This window comes from Melopsittacus undulatus, chromosome 7 (genome assembly GCF_012275295.1).
Source record: "Melopsittacus undulatus isolate bMelUnd1 chromosome 7, bMelUnd1.mat.Z, whole genome shotgun sequence".
In the NCBI taxonomy this organism is placed as follows: Eukaryota; Metazoa; Chordata; class Aves; order Psittaciformes; family Psittaculidae; genus Melopsittacus; species Melopsittacus undulatus.
In genome coordinates this window covers 3,246,367-3,261,546 of record NC_047533.1, presented here as the reverse complement: position 1 = coordinate 3,261,546, position 15,180 = coordinate 3,246,367, and the positions used below count along the sequence as shown (strand labels likewise).

Sequence of the window (15,180 nt, the reverse complement as noted above, 5' to 3'; positions counted from 1 at the left end):
GTACCCGAGCTTTGGAAGTAAGAAATCTTCCTCTCTTGGTGCTTGGTAACAACTATGCTGCATTCCAAGTCCTCCTGTTTTCAGTGTGGAATACAAGCAAATAGCAATACATTAGGAATAGTCATTCTTAGCTGTGAGACTTAGAAGCTCAGGAGCATTGCTAGAAGGCAGATAAGATGCTTGTACCTGGTGTGAGTTACACGCTGAATTATTGAAGTGTAAAACTGAAGAACATCTTTTAAAATAGAGATAACTAATTTACTTTCAGGGCCTTAAAAAGACTTTGGCCTCAATACAAATCTACTGATACTGAATCCTTCAATACAACAAGGAATGGGAAAAAACCCTATTAATCCTCGCTGAGACACAAAGAGCAGTCAAAACAGGCCTATGCACAACAAGACATGCCAGCAGTTTTCCAAAGGAACACAGAGATTGTGCATCAGGACTCTGGAATTCTCCCATTTCACTTTGCAGCCCTGACTAACCCTTGAGCATCCTGTCATGAAATATCATGGATACAGGTGCTTTACCTCGTGCACAAGAAACAGACCCCACAAACACACCAACCCTCTGCCTCATCTGAGCTAGAAATGGTGAAGCAAACCTCTGAAGATCCAAACTATTCCCCTGTGCTGAGTGGATCCAGTTGGAACTAGAGGAGCTTTAAGGTCCTTTCCAACCTAAACCATCCTGTGATTCTATGAGTCTCGTAACTAATGGGGTCTGCACCAGGGCTCTGCCCCTCCTAAACCAGTGCTGCCACAACTGGGCTGATAGCACAGGGACATGCTCCATGCAGCTGAGGGGAAATCCTGCTCCCTGCAAGACACAGCATGGCTCAGTGAGAGTGGAAATGCCAAGATACAACCCCAGGAAGGTGCTACCATAGCTCTGTTGAAGATTTAAATCAGTTCTTTAGTCAAGTGTGCAGACAGGCCAGAAAAGTTTAACATTTAAATGTTCAGTGTTTAACATTTGGGGGGTGGAACTGGATGATCTTGAGGTCCTTTCCCACCCTATTCTGTGATTCTAAATGACATTTAGACAGGCTGGGTTTGTTCAGCCTGGAGAAGAGAAGGCTCAGGGAAGACTTTGTCACCATGCTCCAGTATTTAAAGGGTGGCTACAAAGAAGATGGAGAACCCCTTTTTACAAGGAGTCCCATGGAAAAGATGAGGGGTGATGGGCACAAGTCCCTGCTGAGGAGACTGCAACTGGAACCAAGAGGAATATTTTTCCCCAATGAGAATAATCAACCATTGCAATCATCTCCCAGGGAAGTGATGACTCCCCAGCATTGGACACTGTTTAGACTGGGCTGCACAGGGTGCTGGGACATCCAGTGTAGGTGATGCTTTGCCTAAAAAGGTTGGATTGGATGATCCTTGAGGTTTCTTCCAACCTGGGATTCTAGTATCCCAGAAAAGCAGATCAAAATGGTCCTATGTTGAAGACCTGGAAGAACCACTTCTATAAAAGGACTCTGAAAGCTTTAGCCAGTTGTGAGAAATGAGCAGGTAGCACAGAAGAGAACACACCACAGGACCACGCTGCCCTTTTTGCCCTTACACCAGGGAATACAGAAGTTCCGAGTCTGTGATGCTTGTGTAGATCACCACCCAACAGAGATTCAAGACTGTTTAACTAAAGGACACATGAAGCTGCAAAGCACACAAAGGTCCAGAACACAAACCCACCTTGGGAGAGAACTGCAGTCCATACCCACAGTGTAACTGATAGAACCATAGAATAGTTAGGGTTGGAAAGCACCTTAAGATCATCCAGTTCCAACCCCCTGCCATGGGCAGGGACACCTCACACTAAACCATGGCACCCAAGGCTTCATCCAACCTGGCCTTGAACACTGCCAGGGATGGAGCATTCACAACCTCCCTGGGCAACCCATTCCAGTGCCTCAGCACCCTCACAGTAAAGAACTTCTTCCTTATATCCAATCTAAACCTCTGCTGTTTCAGTTTCAACCCATTACCCCTTGTCCTATCACTACAGTCCCTAATGAAGAGTCCCTCCCCAGCATCCCTGTAACCCCCTTCAGACACTGGAAGCTGCTCTGAGGTCTCCATGCAGCTTCTCTTCTCCAGGCTCAACAGCCCCAACTTTCTCAGCCTGTCTCCATACAGGAGCTGCTCCAGCCCCTGAGCATCCTCGTGGCCTCCTCTGGACTTGTTCCAACAGTTCCATGTCCTTTTTATGCTGAGGACACCAGAACTGCACACAATGTTCCAGGTGAGGTCTCACAGGAGCAGAGTAGAGGGGCAGGATCACCTCCTTCGACCTGCTGGGCACGCTTGTAGAGGATAAGACAGATGGGTTTAAGAAAGACATGGAAAGATCAAGACTTTGGATTCCAGTCCTTCGCTCTACAAATCACATCTACAAGCTGCCAGATCTCCACCAGGCTGCTCTTGCCTCATGTTAGTTAACAAACAGGAGGTATATTCCCAGTACAGACATGAGTTACACATGAGGGTGTGCAAAGGTGAGAGAATAGCTCTCAATACCACTACAACAACACTATTTTCACAGGTGCACTGACAACACGATTTATTTTTCCCTCATGATTCCCAGTCTTTAACACTTCCCTCCTCCTGCAGACACGATCCAGGATATTTTTAATCCAGTGTATTGTGAGTAAAGGACACACTTCCCATTCCAACCTCTATGCCAAGTCTCGGCAGCACGGAAAGTGCTCTTCCAACCCTGGAGATTAGATTTGTCCGACTGCCTTCTCATTCATTTCCCTTCTGCAAGTTCATAGGACACTGCTGTTTGTTATTGAGTGAAACAAGGTCAGTGATGCAAGCACCTACACATAAATAGAAAGAAGGGCAGCAAGAGGCCAGAGTTAACAACACAGGGAGTGGGATCAGAAACAGACCTAGGTAATTGAAATCAGGAAGGCAACTCAGTAGAAGCTAAGAGCTTTTTGCCTCCTGCAGAGAAGAGACAGGCAATGCCCTTCTAGATAGCAGGGAAAGTCTCCTTGAGTACAACTTTTGTCCCAGTAGTTTTGCATTTAGAGATCTGACAAACCCAACTGATGCTGGATTCAAATATCCAGTGTCTGCACCTTTATTACACACTGAGAAAGGAAGCTCCAGAGGTAGGAAAACTGCAAACCAGGATGAAAGGATATATTGAAGAGGTTTTTCCAGCAGTGGGTTCACAGTGGGTGGTGCCCTACACACTAAATTAGTCCTAGGGAAATGAATGGGGCTATTTGTGAAACAGAATAGCCTGGAGCTTGCCCCTGTGGAAGTGATAGAAGTCACAGAGAACCAGCCCTTCACCAGCCAGATTTACTGATGGCTCTTCAGCAAGCCAAGCTCAAAACCACTGGTGGAAACTGTCTCAGTACAGTTAATCACAGACCTGTTAAACAGAGCACTGCCTGTATCAGTGATAAGTCACTGACATCTTTATTTCATAGGGTTTGGAGCAGCCCTCCCTCCAAAGAGATGCACAAACTGAAGAGATGCACAACCCTCCAAAGAGATGCACAGCTCAGACTCACCACCCACCTCCAATAGCACCAACATCCCACCTCAACCAACCTTCTTCCGCCTGGGAAAGCACATTCCTAAGGTGAAATTAACCTCATGACAGCACTAAACCCTGTGAGCAGAGCAAAGCAAACCCCCCCAGAGGCTGCTCTTACCAAGTTTCACACTCTGCACGCGGCCTCCGATGCGGTCAGTCGCCTCGAGGACAGTTACATCCGTGAAGCCACTTTCCAGGAGTGCTTTGGCTGCTGAGAGGCCGGCAAGCCCAGCACCAATGATCACTATTCGAGGCTGTCGCTTTCTCCGTAGGCCACTACTGAGAGGATCATCCGTGCTGTCTGCAGATATGTCACAACTTTGCATGCCGTCCAAGCTCTCTTTCTAAGGAACCTGAAGGGGAAGAAGCAAACAAGGGCTTTGTTCAGGGCAAACTTATCTGCAGTTCAAAAATCAAAGAAGTGGAGCAGAAAAGAAAGGAAACATGTGAATTAAACCCAGCCGTCAAAGGGGGATGCATAAGGATAACTGAGGTCAAACAGGGATGCAACAACGCTTTACACTGGAGCAACAGCACTGGAGGCTCCAGACATCTCCACCCTCTTGTACCATGTAGACTATTTGAGGAGAAGTCAAAGGATTTTCTAGCTCCCATCTCTTTATATAACCTCCAAAAGTGGCAATTTTGTGGTAAAGACAAAGACAAAGAAAACCACGTGCCCAGTGCTGACAAGTCCCACAACACAGGGATGAAGCTTCACTTTGCCTCTGTGGCAACCACAAAGCATAAGCTGCAGATCAGATAACTAGGTAAAGAGGATTTAGCTCAAAGCATGGAGATCAGAGATCAAACCAGTCATTATGGAAATGGTACAGACAGAAATGCCTCAACTGATGAAAGCCAACAAGGGCCAGCTCAAAAACTCAGCCACATGAGGGTCCTGTCCTGCCACATCAGGATCAGCCTCAGTCTTTGATGAAGAGTGGTTCAAACCCATACCAGCCCTCACTATTCCAATTCTACGTCCACCTACCCAATGTGTCCAACTGCTATTCCAAGCAGTATCCTATTGTTCATGTACATCCTTAGCTCTCAGGTCCCATCACGTTATTTTAGCTCATGGTTAAGATTAAACCTTAATGAGGAACCAGCAGTGTAGGATCTCTTTATATAAAGAATCATAGGATCAACCAGGTTGGAAGAGACCTTTCAGCTCATCCAGTCCAACCATTCCCAGCACTGCCAAGGTCACCACTAACCCACGGCACTGAGGACCTCATCTAAACATCTTTTAAACACTTGCAGGGCCGGTGCCTGCAGCCCTGCCCTGGGCAGCCTGTTCCAATGCCTGAGCACCCTCTGGGGCAGGAATTGTTCCTCAGCTCCATCTAAACCTGCCCTGGTGCAGCTTGAGGCCGGTTCCTCTTGTCCCATCCCTTGTTCCTTGGGAGCAGAGCTCAGCCCCTCCTGGCTCCATCCTCCTGTAAGGCACTTGTAGGGAGCCATCAGGTCCCCCCTGAGCCTTCACTTCTCCATCTGAACCCCCCAGGTCCCTCAGCCGTTCCCCATCTCTCTTGTGCTCCAGGCCCTGCACCAGCTCCAGTGCCCTTCTCTGGCCCTGCTCCAGCCCCTCAATGTCTCTCTTGCAGTGCAGGGCCCTGTAACTAACTCTGCTTCTGCCAACACAGTCCCAACTGTCACTGAACAACACAAGTGACACTGAGCCAGCTCTGGCTGCAGCTGAGATATAAACTTCTACCTGCAATGGCATCAATCATCTCACTGTTTTCATCTCCTGGCCAACACATCCCAGCTAGCAGATCCTTGTCATCGGCAGCCAGACATTAGTGTTTGCAGAGTTATTTCCAAGCTCACGTCAAGTGTGTGAAGCTTCCAATGCCTTCTAGTCCATAGGGAAAGAGTCACGACTCTTGTCAGCCTGACAAGCTGAAAAGCTGTGAGCAGCCAAACCCAGGCACTGGTTTTCTGAGCAAGCTGGACTTGAAAGCAATACAACAAGAGACAGGAGTGAATGATTTCCACCCTGTTCCACAAGAAATAGTACAGATCTGGAGCAGGCAGAGAGGTGGAGGATGCAAAGCTTCCTCCCTACAGCAAGCTGGTCAAGTTTCCAGCTGGAGACACCTCAAGACCAAGCTCTACTTGGCTTTGATGCTGATTCATTCCTCTTGTGGACTTTGCTTGAGCTCTGTCCATCACTGGTCCCTTACCCCCCTTTCCAAGCATGTCCATTTATTGACTTTTAATCTAACTAGTTAAGAAATGATGTTTCTCTGCGTTCAGATCTTTATTATGGGCCCCAAATATTGGGATCTTGCTATTCCAAGCTTCAGGGAAGTCCATCACCAGGATATGAAGGGTAAAGCAGCACAGTTATTACCTGGCACTGAGGAAATGCCACATTAAGTCCTACTGGAGAGCCTGGGGTTGGTTCAAAGAGGAATGACCCTCTTCCAGCAGTAAGGAATCCAATACGGATGCTGTAAGGCAGCACTAATGTCTGGACCTCTGAGCCTAAGAAGCCCATGGACTTCTCCCCCATGCATTTGCCAACTCCTTTCTGAATCCCTCTTTACTTTTGGCCTTCATACCCATTTTTGGTGAGAAGCTCCACAGTCTATTACCCTAATGCAAACATTAATGTTCCTTCGGTGGTTTCAACACTGCTATGTGATGAAAATTGAGGACATCCCCCAAAACTATGGTGGAAGAAACACTGAACACTCCTTCCCTGTTCATATTCTCTGTGGTGCTAAGGACTTTCATAGATGATCCTACTCCTCTCTGTTTCAGGAAGAAATAAATCTTAACCTGGCTAGTCCTTTGTGAGCCATTACAAACCCACAGCTGAAATGACTCTTACTAGAATCACAGCATGGTTAGGGTTAGAAAGAACCTTAAGATCATCTAGTTCATCTCTTCAGGACTTATTACAACCCATAGACATTCTACAACACTCTCCACTTCTCAGCCAGTCTCCAGGAAACACATTGATCCATGTATTTTAATTGCCACAGTAAAGAAACATCTTTTATGCCATCTATATCCTATAGAATGGAATGGGTTTAGCTCAGCTCTTTAAGCACAGCTTTCCTAATCCTGGCTTTGGCAAACTTGTGTGAATTCTTCACATCAAAGCTTCGATTTCTTGTTCTCCCTGCCTGTTTCAGCATTTTAATACTGGCTTTGGTGGCTTGTCCAGACAGATGAGACAATACCAGGGTATTCTGTGTGTACAGAATCCTGCTTTAGAAACCACCCTTGCTTAGCCAACAGCCTGCACTGCACAATCAGCAGGGGAAGGCAATTAAAACTGAGCAAGAGCTTGAGCTTTCCAACCAGGATCCATGCTCCATGTGGAATGAAGAGATGATATAACTATACGAATCCCCACTACACTTGATTTCAGTATCAATTATACACTCTGTAAGGCTTATAAGACAAGCACATAAAACACATTAGATGCAATGCTCTGCCTCAATACATGCCAAGCCACCAGCCAGGGCTTGAGCCGGTATTACCGGGCCCTCTGACACACAGCTAGTCTTTTGACTTTCTGATTGCCAAAAAGGGGTTGCTTCTTCTCTTCTTGACAGAGTGTGTGAGGTGTTGTACAGTGACTCTCCCTGAGGCTGTGATTTGACTTTGGGTCCAAGACCTAAATCACAGCTGCGCTAAAACTCCCCTTCACTTTGTCTCGCTTAAAGCTTTCATGTGAGACCACTGACAGGCACTGGCTACCCACAAGAAAGAAATACCCAAATACACATGTTCTTTCTGTCTTAAAAATACAGCTTTGAGCCTCTTACCTCTTGTGCACCAGTGCCTCATTATATTTTAATCACTTCTTCCAGATCTGCTCCCCTTTCTCCGTCTTTATCACCAGCCTGCCCTTGCCTCCCCCTTCATTCATCCCTTCTCACTACTGCCCATTCCCTTGATTCAAAATATACCTTTAAAAAGGCCTTCAAAACAACCTTTGCCCATAAAAGCCCCTGAGCACAACAGCTTTCCAGCAGACAAATCTTTGTAGAGATGTATTTTCTATGATGGGCATCATTCTACCAACCCAGAATCATGGGTTTCCATTCCTGGCATTTGTACCCTTCAATCCCATGAGCTCCCCATCCCTTCCTCACTACTGATCTTAGTTATGCTCCAAAGGAAATGGCTCTTTTCATCAGCATCTGTGAACAGGACTTAATACCAGCACTACCATAGCAATAACTGACAAATAACACTGAACAGATACTTATGTTTCATCCTATTATTAAAGATATATATTCTGCATATATTCCTTTATATAGAGGGACTTCTACTTATGTCAATAACAACGTAGAAAGAGCATGAATGCAAATGTTACCCTACCCGTCCCTACCTTTAATCCAGCAGAAACAGTAATAAAGCTCAGAGGAACATCCTCTTCATGGCATTTTCCCCTCATTCTGTCAACAAAGCCTTGCAGGGCACAAGGAAGAAGCCAGGGAATTCAGGCACTCCACAACTCCTCTCTGCATTACAATACTCTGGACCAGGCTATTCTTTGAGGGCCTTTAAGGAAAAGGTCACCAAGGCTCCAGCAACTTCAAAATACAAAACCAAAATAAACAAGAGCATTTCTCAAGGAAATCTGCTATTCTTAGCTCAAACACTCTTCTAGTGCTATCCTTTGTGATGACACAAAGACTTAGGGAAGGCAACATACTGAAAACAATGTTTGGGTGGGTAAAGGCTTCTCTAGTTTGACTGGGGTTTGTTTGGAGTATTTTCCACCAGGATTGGCTTGTCTTACAAAGAAGCATCCTTCCTCACCCCTTGGGCTTCATATCACCCTGTAGGTCATTTTATAGCCAGGAGGCATAGATGTGAGCTCCCAGCATTTAACAGACCACAACCATGGTCATATCTGATGGGACCCACCTTCACCCCAGTTGATCATAGAATCACAGAATGGTTTGGATTGGAAGGGACCTTAAAGATCATCCAGTTCCAACCCTCTGGCAATGGTCATCCCTTCAGGATCATCCCTCAGACAGGCTGAGAGAGCTGGGCTGGGGCAGCCTGGGCAAGAGAAGGCTCCTGAAGGGGAGAGCCCAGAGCAGCTCCAGTGCCTAAAGGGGCTGCAGGAAAGCTGGAGAGGGGCTTGGGACAAGGGCCTGTAGGGACAGGCCAAGGGGAATGGCTTGAACCTGCCCAAAAGAGGGGAGACTGAGCTGAGCTCTTAGGCAGAAGCTCTTCCCTGGGAGGGTGCTGAGGCGCTGGCACAGGGTGCCCAGAGAAGCTGTGGCTGCCCCATCCCTGGCAGTGCTCAAGGCCAGGTTGGACACAGGGGCTTGGAGCAGCTGCTCCAGTGGAAGGAGTCCCTGCCCATGGCAGGGGTTGGAGCTGGATGGGATTTAAGGTCCCTTCCAACCCAAACCAGTCTGTGATTCCTATGCCTTCATTCACGCTGTGCAGTGATATCAAAGCAACCAGTTTCATCCCTTACAGATGAATCTAAACCAGAAGATGCACTCCAGGAGAACGAAAATGCATCCAGTTCACTAAGAAGTATTCATTATGAGACCAGAGCACAGCAAGTCCAACTTGGAGGCTCCAGGGACACACACTGGGAACCTCAGGGCTGACTCTTCCACTTGACTTATCACCTCATAATACTGATCTAGAAAAGGCTTTTTACACCTAAAATGAGGCTGAGATGAGCTGCGCCTCCAGAAGAGGCTGTATTCCCACATGCTCTTCTGTGACCCCTGTACAAGACCCCAGTTTTCCTTCCTAACCACACCACTGGCCTGAAGGCTGTAGTCCTTGTGCAGAGAGCTGAGTTGACAGTCTTCACATCAACAGCCAGCCTGGAAGGTAAGAAATGCATCAACGCAAACACCCTGCTGACCACACAGACCAAGCAGCTCCAGCATAAACCAGCCAAAAGGCACCAGCATCACTTTATTCCCTCTAGGTTTTCAATGGATGGCAATTACTCATCATCCTTAACCAGAAACCTAAACAACATTGTGCGTGCTTGAAAGGAACTGGGATGAAAAGAAGCCTTCATTTCAGCTGAAAGACTAAATGGAAGCACAAGAAATAAACACACTACTCTCTTATTATTGTTTTAAGTGTGCTATTCAAGATGCTATCAACACATGAAGGGGCACTGCACAGACATGTGTTTATAACGCAGGTTTGGCATCACAACCTCCGAGTGTTTGCAAACAGGGAGTCCTTGACACCAAAGATTAATTCAATCTAAGCAGAGACAAAGGGAGATTGAGCAACCAAGGGCAGAAGCTGGAGGAATTCAGAGCAGAAATGTCTATTGTTAACAGAGGCACTAATCAGCTGTTGAAATGCTTCTCCCTAAACACAGAGAGGATGCTGCTTGAAGCTTTTAAACCAGGATCCAGTCTCTCATGGACATCTATGAGACCCCAGGAGACAGGGCTGCGGTGGTGGGAATGCTCCTGCATATCCGATGGACATGGGAAGATTTTCACAATGGAACTTTGTGGCCTTTGCCCTCAGGGATCTACCATGGTACGGATCTGTCCGTGAGCACATGTGGTATTAACATAGCATCTGATGGCTGCAGTGGTGTAGAGATGGAGCACAATAGATGCAATTATCTCTGCAATGGTCATGGCCATCCCAAGCACGAACAGAGGCTGGGTGGACAAGGACTTGGGGGTGTTGGGTGAGGAGCAGCTCCCCATGACCCAGCTTCAGTGAGCACTTGAGCCCAGAACCCCCCCGTGTGCTGGGCTGCACCCCCAGAGCGTGAGCAGCAGCTCAGGGAGGGGATCCTGCCCCTCTGCTGTGCTCAGGGGAGACCCCCCCTGCAGCCCTGCTCCAGCTCTGGGGCAGCAGCACAAGAGGGACGTGGAGCTGCTGGAGAGAGGCCAGAGGAGGCCATGGAGCTGCTGCGAGGGCTGGAGCAGCTCTGCTCTGGAGCCAGGCTGAGAGAGCTGGGCTGGGGCAGCCTGGACAAGAGAAGGCTTCTGAAGGGGAGACCCCAGAGCAGCTCCAGTGCCTAAAGGGGCTGCAGGAAAGCTGGAGAGGGGCTTGGGACAAGGGCCTGGAGGGACAGGCCAAGGGGAATGGCTTGAACCTGCCCAAGAGAGGGGAGACTGAGCTGAGCTCTGAGGCAGAAGCTGTTCCCTGGGAGGGTGCTGAGGCGCTGGCACAGGGTGCCCAGAGAAGCTGTGGCTGCCCCATCCCTGGCAGTGCTCAAGGCCAGGTTGGACACAGGGGCTTGGAGCAGCTGCTCCAGTGGAAGGGGTCCCTGCCCATGGCAGGGGTTGGAGCTGGATGGGATTTAAGGTCCCTTCAACACAAACCATTCTGGGATTCATATTTCATCCCCTGCATACAGAAGATGAAAGCACTGTCAGTAGAACCCATATGCAAAAGCTCCACACCGGAAAGGTGATTTACTTAGTGGATATAAGGACACTCCAGCACTCAGGTCATTACCTCATTACTCAGTCTGGCACTACTTGTACTAGTGCACGGCTGTAATGAGTAACCTTTAGCTGAGCAACTGCAGCACCAACAGTTTCAATCATCATCTCTAATGCACTTTTCTTCTCCAGCTGAAGGAGAAGTGCCTTGGACCATTACTCGAGCTGGAGCAATTTTATCTCCTTTAACACCTCTGCAGGCTTCAGACTCAAGGCTGTCCACTGAGCACAGGACAGAGCAGATCCTATCTCCAAGTAGATACAGAAGTGAAGAGGAAGATGTCTGTCACCAATGCCTCCTGTTGCTGTGCTTCTCTGCAGCTCCTGGCACAACAAACAGGCATTTTGTAACTTCTCCCCCTTTTTCAACAGCCTTCTCGGAAGCAAGCACATTAATTCTTATTGTTGTTACTTCAAGATGCTCTTTCCAAGCTCTCCAGGCTGTAAACACGTCAAAGGGGAAGATGTGTCTCTTTTTATCCTTGCCTATCTCCCTTTTAATCCAGCAGGTTCCACTCCAAAATCCCTTTCAGCATCCCCATTCCCACCAGCATGGGTTAAGCATGGACGCCCTATCCACATAAGGCAGGAGTGTTACTAATGGAACTAAGTGCTCCACGTCAGTCAGCGAGTGAACCAAACCTGCTGTTATAAAGTGCCTTTGTGCAGTAGCTGTGCAAACAGCAGTGAGGCTTAAGGCATCAGAAGCAGACACACCTCATTTACCCAGCTACCTGGAGAGCTGCAGGAGCAGGATAATGGTCTGCAGCCATCTATGCACATACCAGGGCCCTTCCCAAGCTCATAAATGTGTCAATGACAGCACAGGCACTAGTGAGATCAAGGTTAACCAGGGCTAAGCCTTCTGGGAACTCACCTAAAGAGTGAGCATTTCATCCTTATCCTCATGTTTGGCTTTATGCAACTCAAGTGTTTTAGTCTAAACAGGTTTGGCAGCTGGATGTGGGCAACTGGAACACATCATTCAGCCCCACACCAGTCCTGCTGCCCTCTTTTGCAGGCATGGGCCAGCAGCAGGTCTTGGTGGTGATGAGCTGTTGTGTGACACTGGAACTGGTGAGAAGCAGCCCCTGAAGTGATCCCTGCTCCATCCTGGTTCAAGGAGGACCATCACCAGCATAGTCTCCATGAATGCAGTGCTTTCCAGTACTTAAAACAAGTAAGATAGAACCCAAATCTCTGCTTTTCCCATCAGTGTGATGTCATTCCCTTGCTCCTCATCACCTCTTCATGCTTGACCAGAGCCAGGACCTTTGCCAACACTGCATGGGCACAGGAGAGCCCCAGTGAGCAATTCTCCCTGGACCACAACAGGTTTTGAATGCAGCATCTCCACCACCTCTGCAGCACCCTCTCTACTGCATCCCACACCACCAGTATGACCCAGTTATCCCATGTGCCACACCTTTGCCCACCAGCCCTGATGAGAGAGAGGTGACCATGTTCACCTTGCTCATCATGTCCCATTTCTGGCAGTGTTCAAGGCCAGGTTAACAGAGCTTGGAGCAGCTGCTCCAGTGGAAGGTGTCCCTGCCCATGGTAGGGGGTTGGAACTGGAGGAGCTTTAAGCTCCCATCCAACCCAACCCAGCCGGTGATGCTTTGCCTTGTTACACCCACACCCCTGCATCACGTTTGGTTTGCAAGTGATCCATTAACACACCAAGCAGCTCCATAAGCCTCCTCCTCATTCCCAAGTCACCAAATCCATGCTAACTGGGAAAAAACTGTGTCCTTTTGAGTGTTTAGAGGAGATTAAAGCAAAAACACAACAAAAAGGGGGGTGCTTCTGATGAGGAAACCACTGCACATTTACGGCAGCGATCCAAGTTGGTTTAATGCCTGCAAACATCCCTTGAGTCAAATGAACTTGTTCAAAGCTGATTCACACCAAGGCTACTTTTTCAACTGGGTAGTTGTTGACAAGTAGAATGTATTTAACAAGCCCCAAGCATCTTGGCACAGAGTATAAAGACTTCCTATTCCGAGCTGGGTCTTTTTAAAGCTAACATATGGGTAGAGCAGGTTGTCTGCCACGGGGCACATCCATACAGTGCTTGGCACTAACAGAACGCAAGGATATCCAAAAAAGAAACCAAAGAACATCATGCCAAGATCACAGGGGATGAATCACCCCATTCCAAACTGATAGAATGCACCATTATGTGGGTTTCAAATCCTCATCTGAGGGAAACGAAAACGAATCAAAATAATTGGCTGATTCTTAAATGGGTTCCTCTACCATGAACATCATACAATCATAGAATGGTTTGGGGTGGAAATGACCTTCTAAGGTCATCTAGTCCGAGCTCCCTGCAATAAACAGGGAAAGTCTCGCCCCATCTTTCTTATAGGTCCCTCTGAAGTACTAAAAGGCCACAATTAGGTCTTGCTGGAGTCTTCTGTAGGCTGGTCCAGCCCAGCTCTCTCAGCCTGCCTCAAGAGCAGAGCTGCTCCTTGCAGCATCCCCATAGCCTCCTCTGGAACCTGTTCCACAGGTCCATATCTTCCCTATACTGAAGCAACACCTTTGTCATCCTGCTGGCATACACCTTGGCCAGTGGGTCAGCATCTCGATTTGCAGTATAGAATTACAGACTAAAACGATTGCCTTCACCACCAGAAGTTTCCATGGAAGTGCTGGGAAGCAGCCACCATCCCCAAGTGATTCCCAGAAGAATGGGCTGAGAATGAAGTTGAATGCCTTTCACAAACACACAGCAAGGGCACCCTTGGTAAACTCATGGTCAGACAGAGCTTTTGGGACAGTCTTGGAGGCACAAGTCTCTTCCATGCCCTTTTTCTTGTGGTCACACAAAGCTGGTTAGTTCTGCTGCTGAGACAATGACTTCCCTGTGCCATGCAGTCTGGGCTATAGAGCTCCTTGCCCATGCAGCTAGTTGAGAGCAGACCACTGTCATGCTGTGGTTCATGTGCCAGAGGCCACAGCATTACACAGGACACAGTTAAAAGGAGTTTCAGAGCAGTGACAAAGAGCAGACCTTTGGCATGTTCCTTGCACAACAGAGGAGCAAAGCCAGTAAATCTGCTGCTCTCCACACCCCCCAAAGACAGGGTATGCATATGCTGTAGCATTTGGAAGGTTACAGATATAGGTACAAGGACCCACCTACCTAGAAAGAATCTCACAATATCTCTACTCCATCACCAGAGGCAGCTTATGCTGCCAGAACACTCCTCTACTGCACCAGAAGAAGCTGGAGCGAACAGGGAAACCAGGGTGGTATTCACTGTGCTGCAGAGAATAGGATATTCATATCTTAACCCTGGTGACAGAGACTGTGAACCAGCCAAAAATGCCAACACCTTTGGTTTCCACATCCTATTGACCATCACAGACTGAGCCCAGAGGAGGCCATGGAGCTGCTGTGAGGGCTGGAGCAGCTCTGCTCTGGAGCCAGGCTGAGAGAGCTGGGCTGGGGCAGCCTGGACAAGAGAAGGCTCCTCAAGGGGAGACCCCAGAGCAGCTCCAGTGCCTAAAGGGGCTGCAGGAAAGCTGGAGAGGGGCTTGGGACAAGGGCCTGGAAGGACAGGCCAAGGGGAATGACTTGAACCTGCCTCAGGGGAGACTGAGATGAGCCCAAGCTGGCCTGCTTTCCCCTGTGTCTTTGCAGCCTTTCCAAGCTCTGGTTGCCCCCAGGGTGGGAATATTCCCCTTATTTCCAGCTCCTCACTCACATTCAGTATTAGGAGATATCTGATAAGTTTCTCATGAAGCAAAGCTTTCAGGACTGTAAAAGGAAGGAGATACAGACAGTAAACTATGGGGAGAAAAAAGAGGTTATAAACTGAAAACACCAGCATAATGGCTAGAACAATGCTGCAAACACGTTTCCTGTAGAACTTGTGTCTCGAGTGCCAAGAAGAGCTGTACCCTGTCCCATCTGCATAACTGGGTGATCTTATCTTCACCACCCTCCTTCTTGCTCCAATTGTTTGGGCAACTTAATGGATAAAAGCAGCTGAATTAAATAGGATCCATGCCCATGTTTGCACAACTCCGAAGACAATCAGGTCTCAGTCAAATAAACACTGGGATCCATATTACACTTGGGAATTCTCTGTGGTTTGGAGTTTTAAATTCACTGCAGCAAGCTTTGGGAGCAAAGTTCCAACAGGCATCTTTTCCTCTC

General features: G+C 48.0%; 1 protein-coding gene across 1 annotated transcript in view; it reads right to left on the bottom strand.

Moving 5' to 3' along the window:
- Nucleotides 1-15,180, bottom strand: part of SMOX (spermine oxidase) — a 53,385-nt gene that overhangs the window by 20,633 nt on the left and 17,572 nt on the right. Inside the window, exon 2 of the mRNA XM_034064594.1 lies at nt 3,683-3,917. Within this exon, the coding sequence (XP_033920485.1) occupies nt 3,683-3,890 (208 nt within the window). The 5' untranslated portion in view covers nt 3,891-3,917. The remainder of the gene's footprint in view (nt 1-3,682; nt 3,918-15,180) is intronic.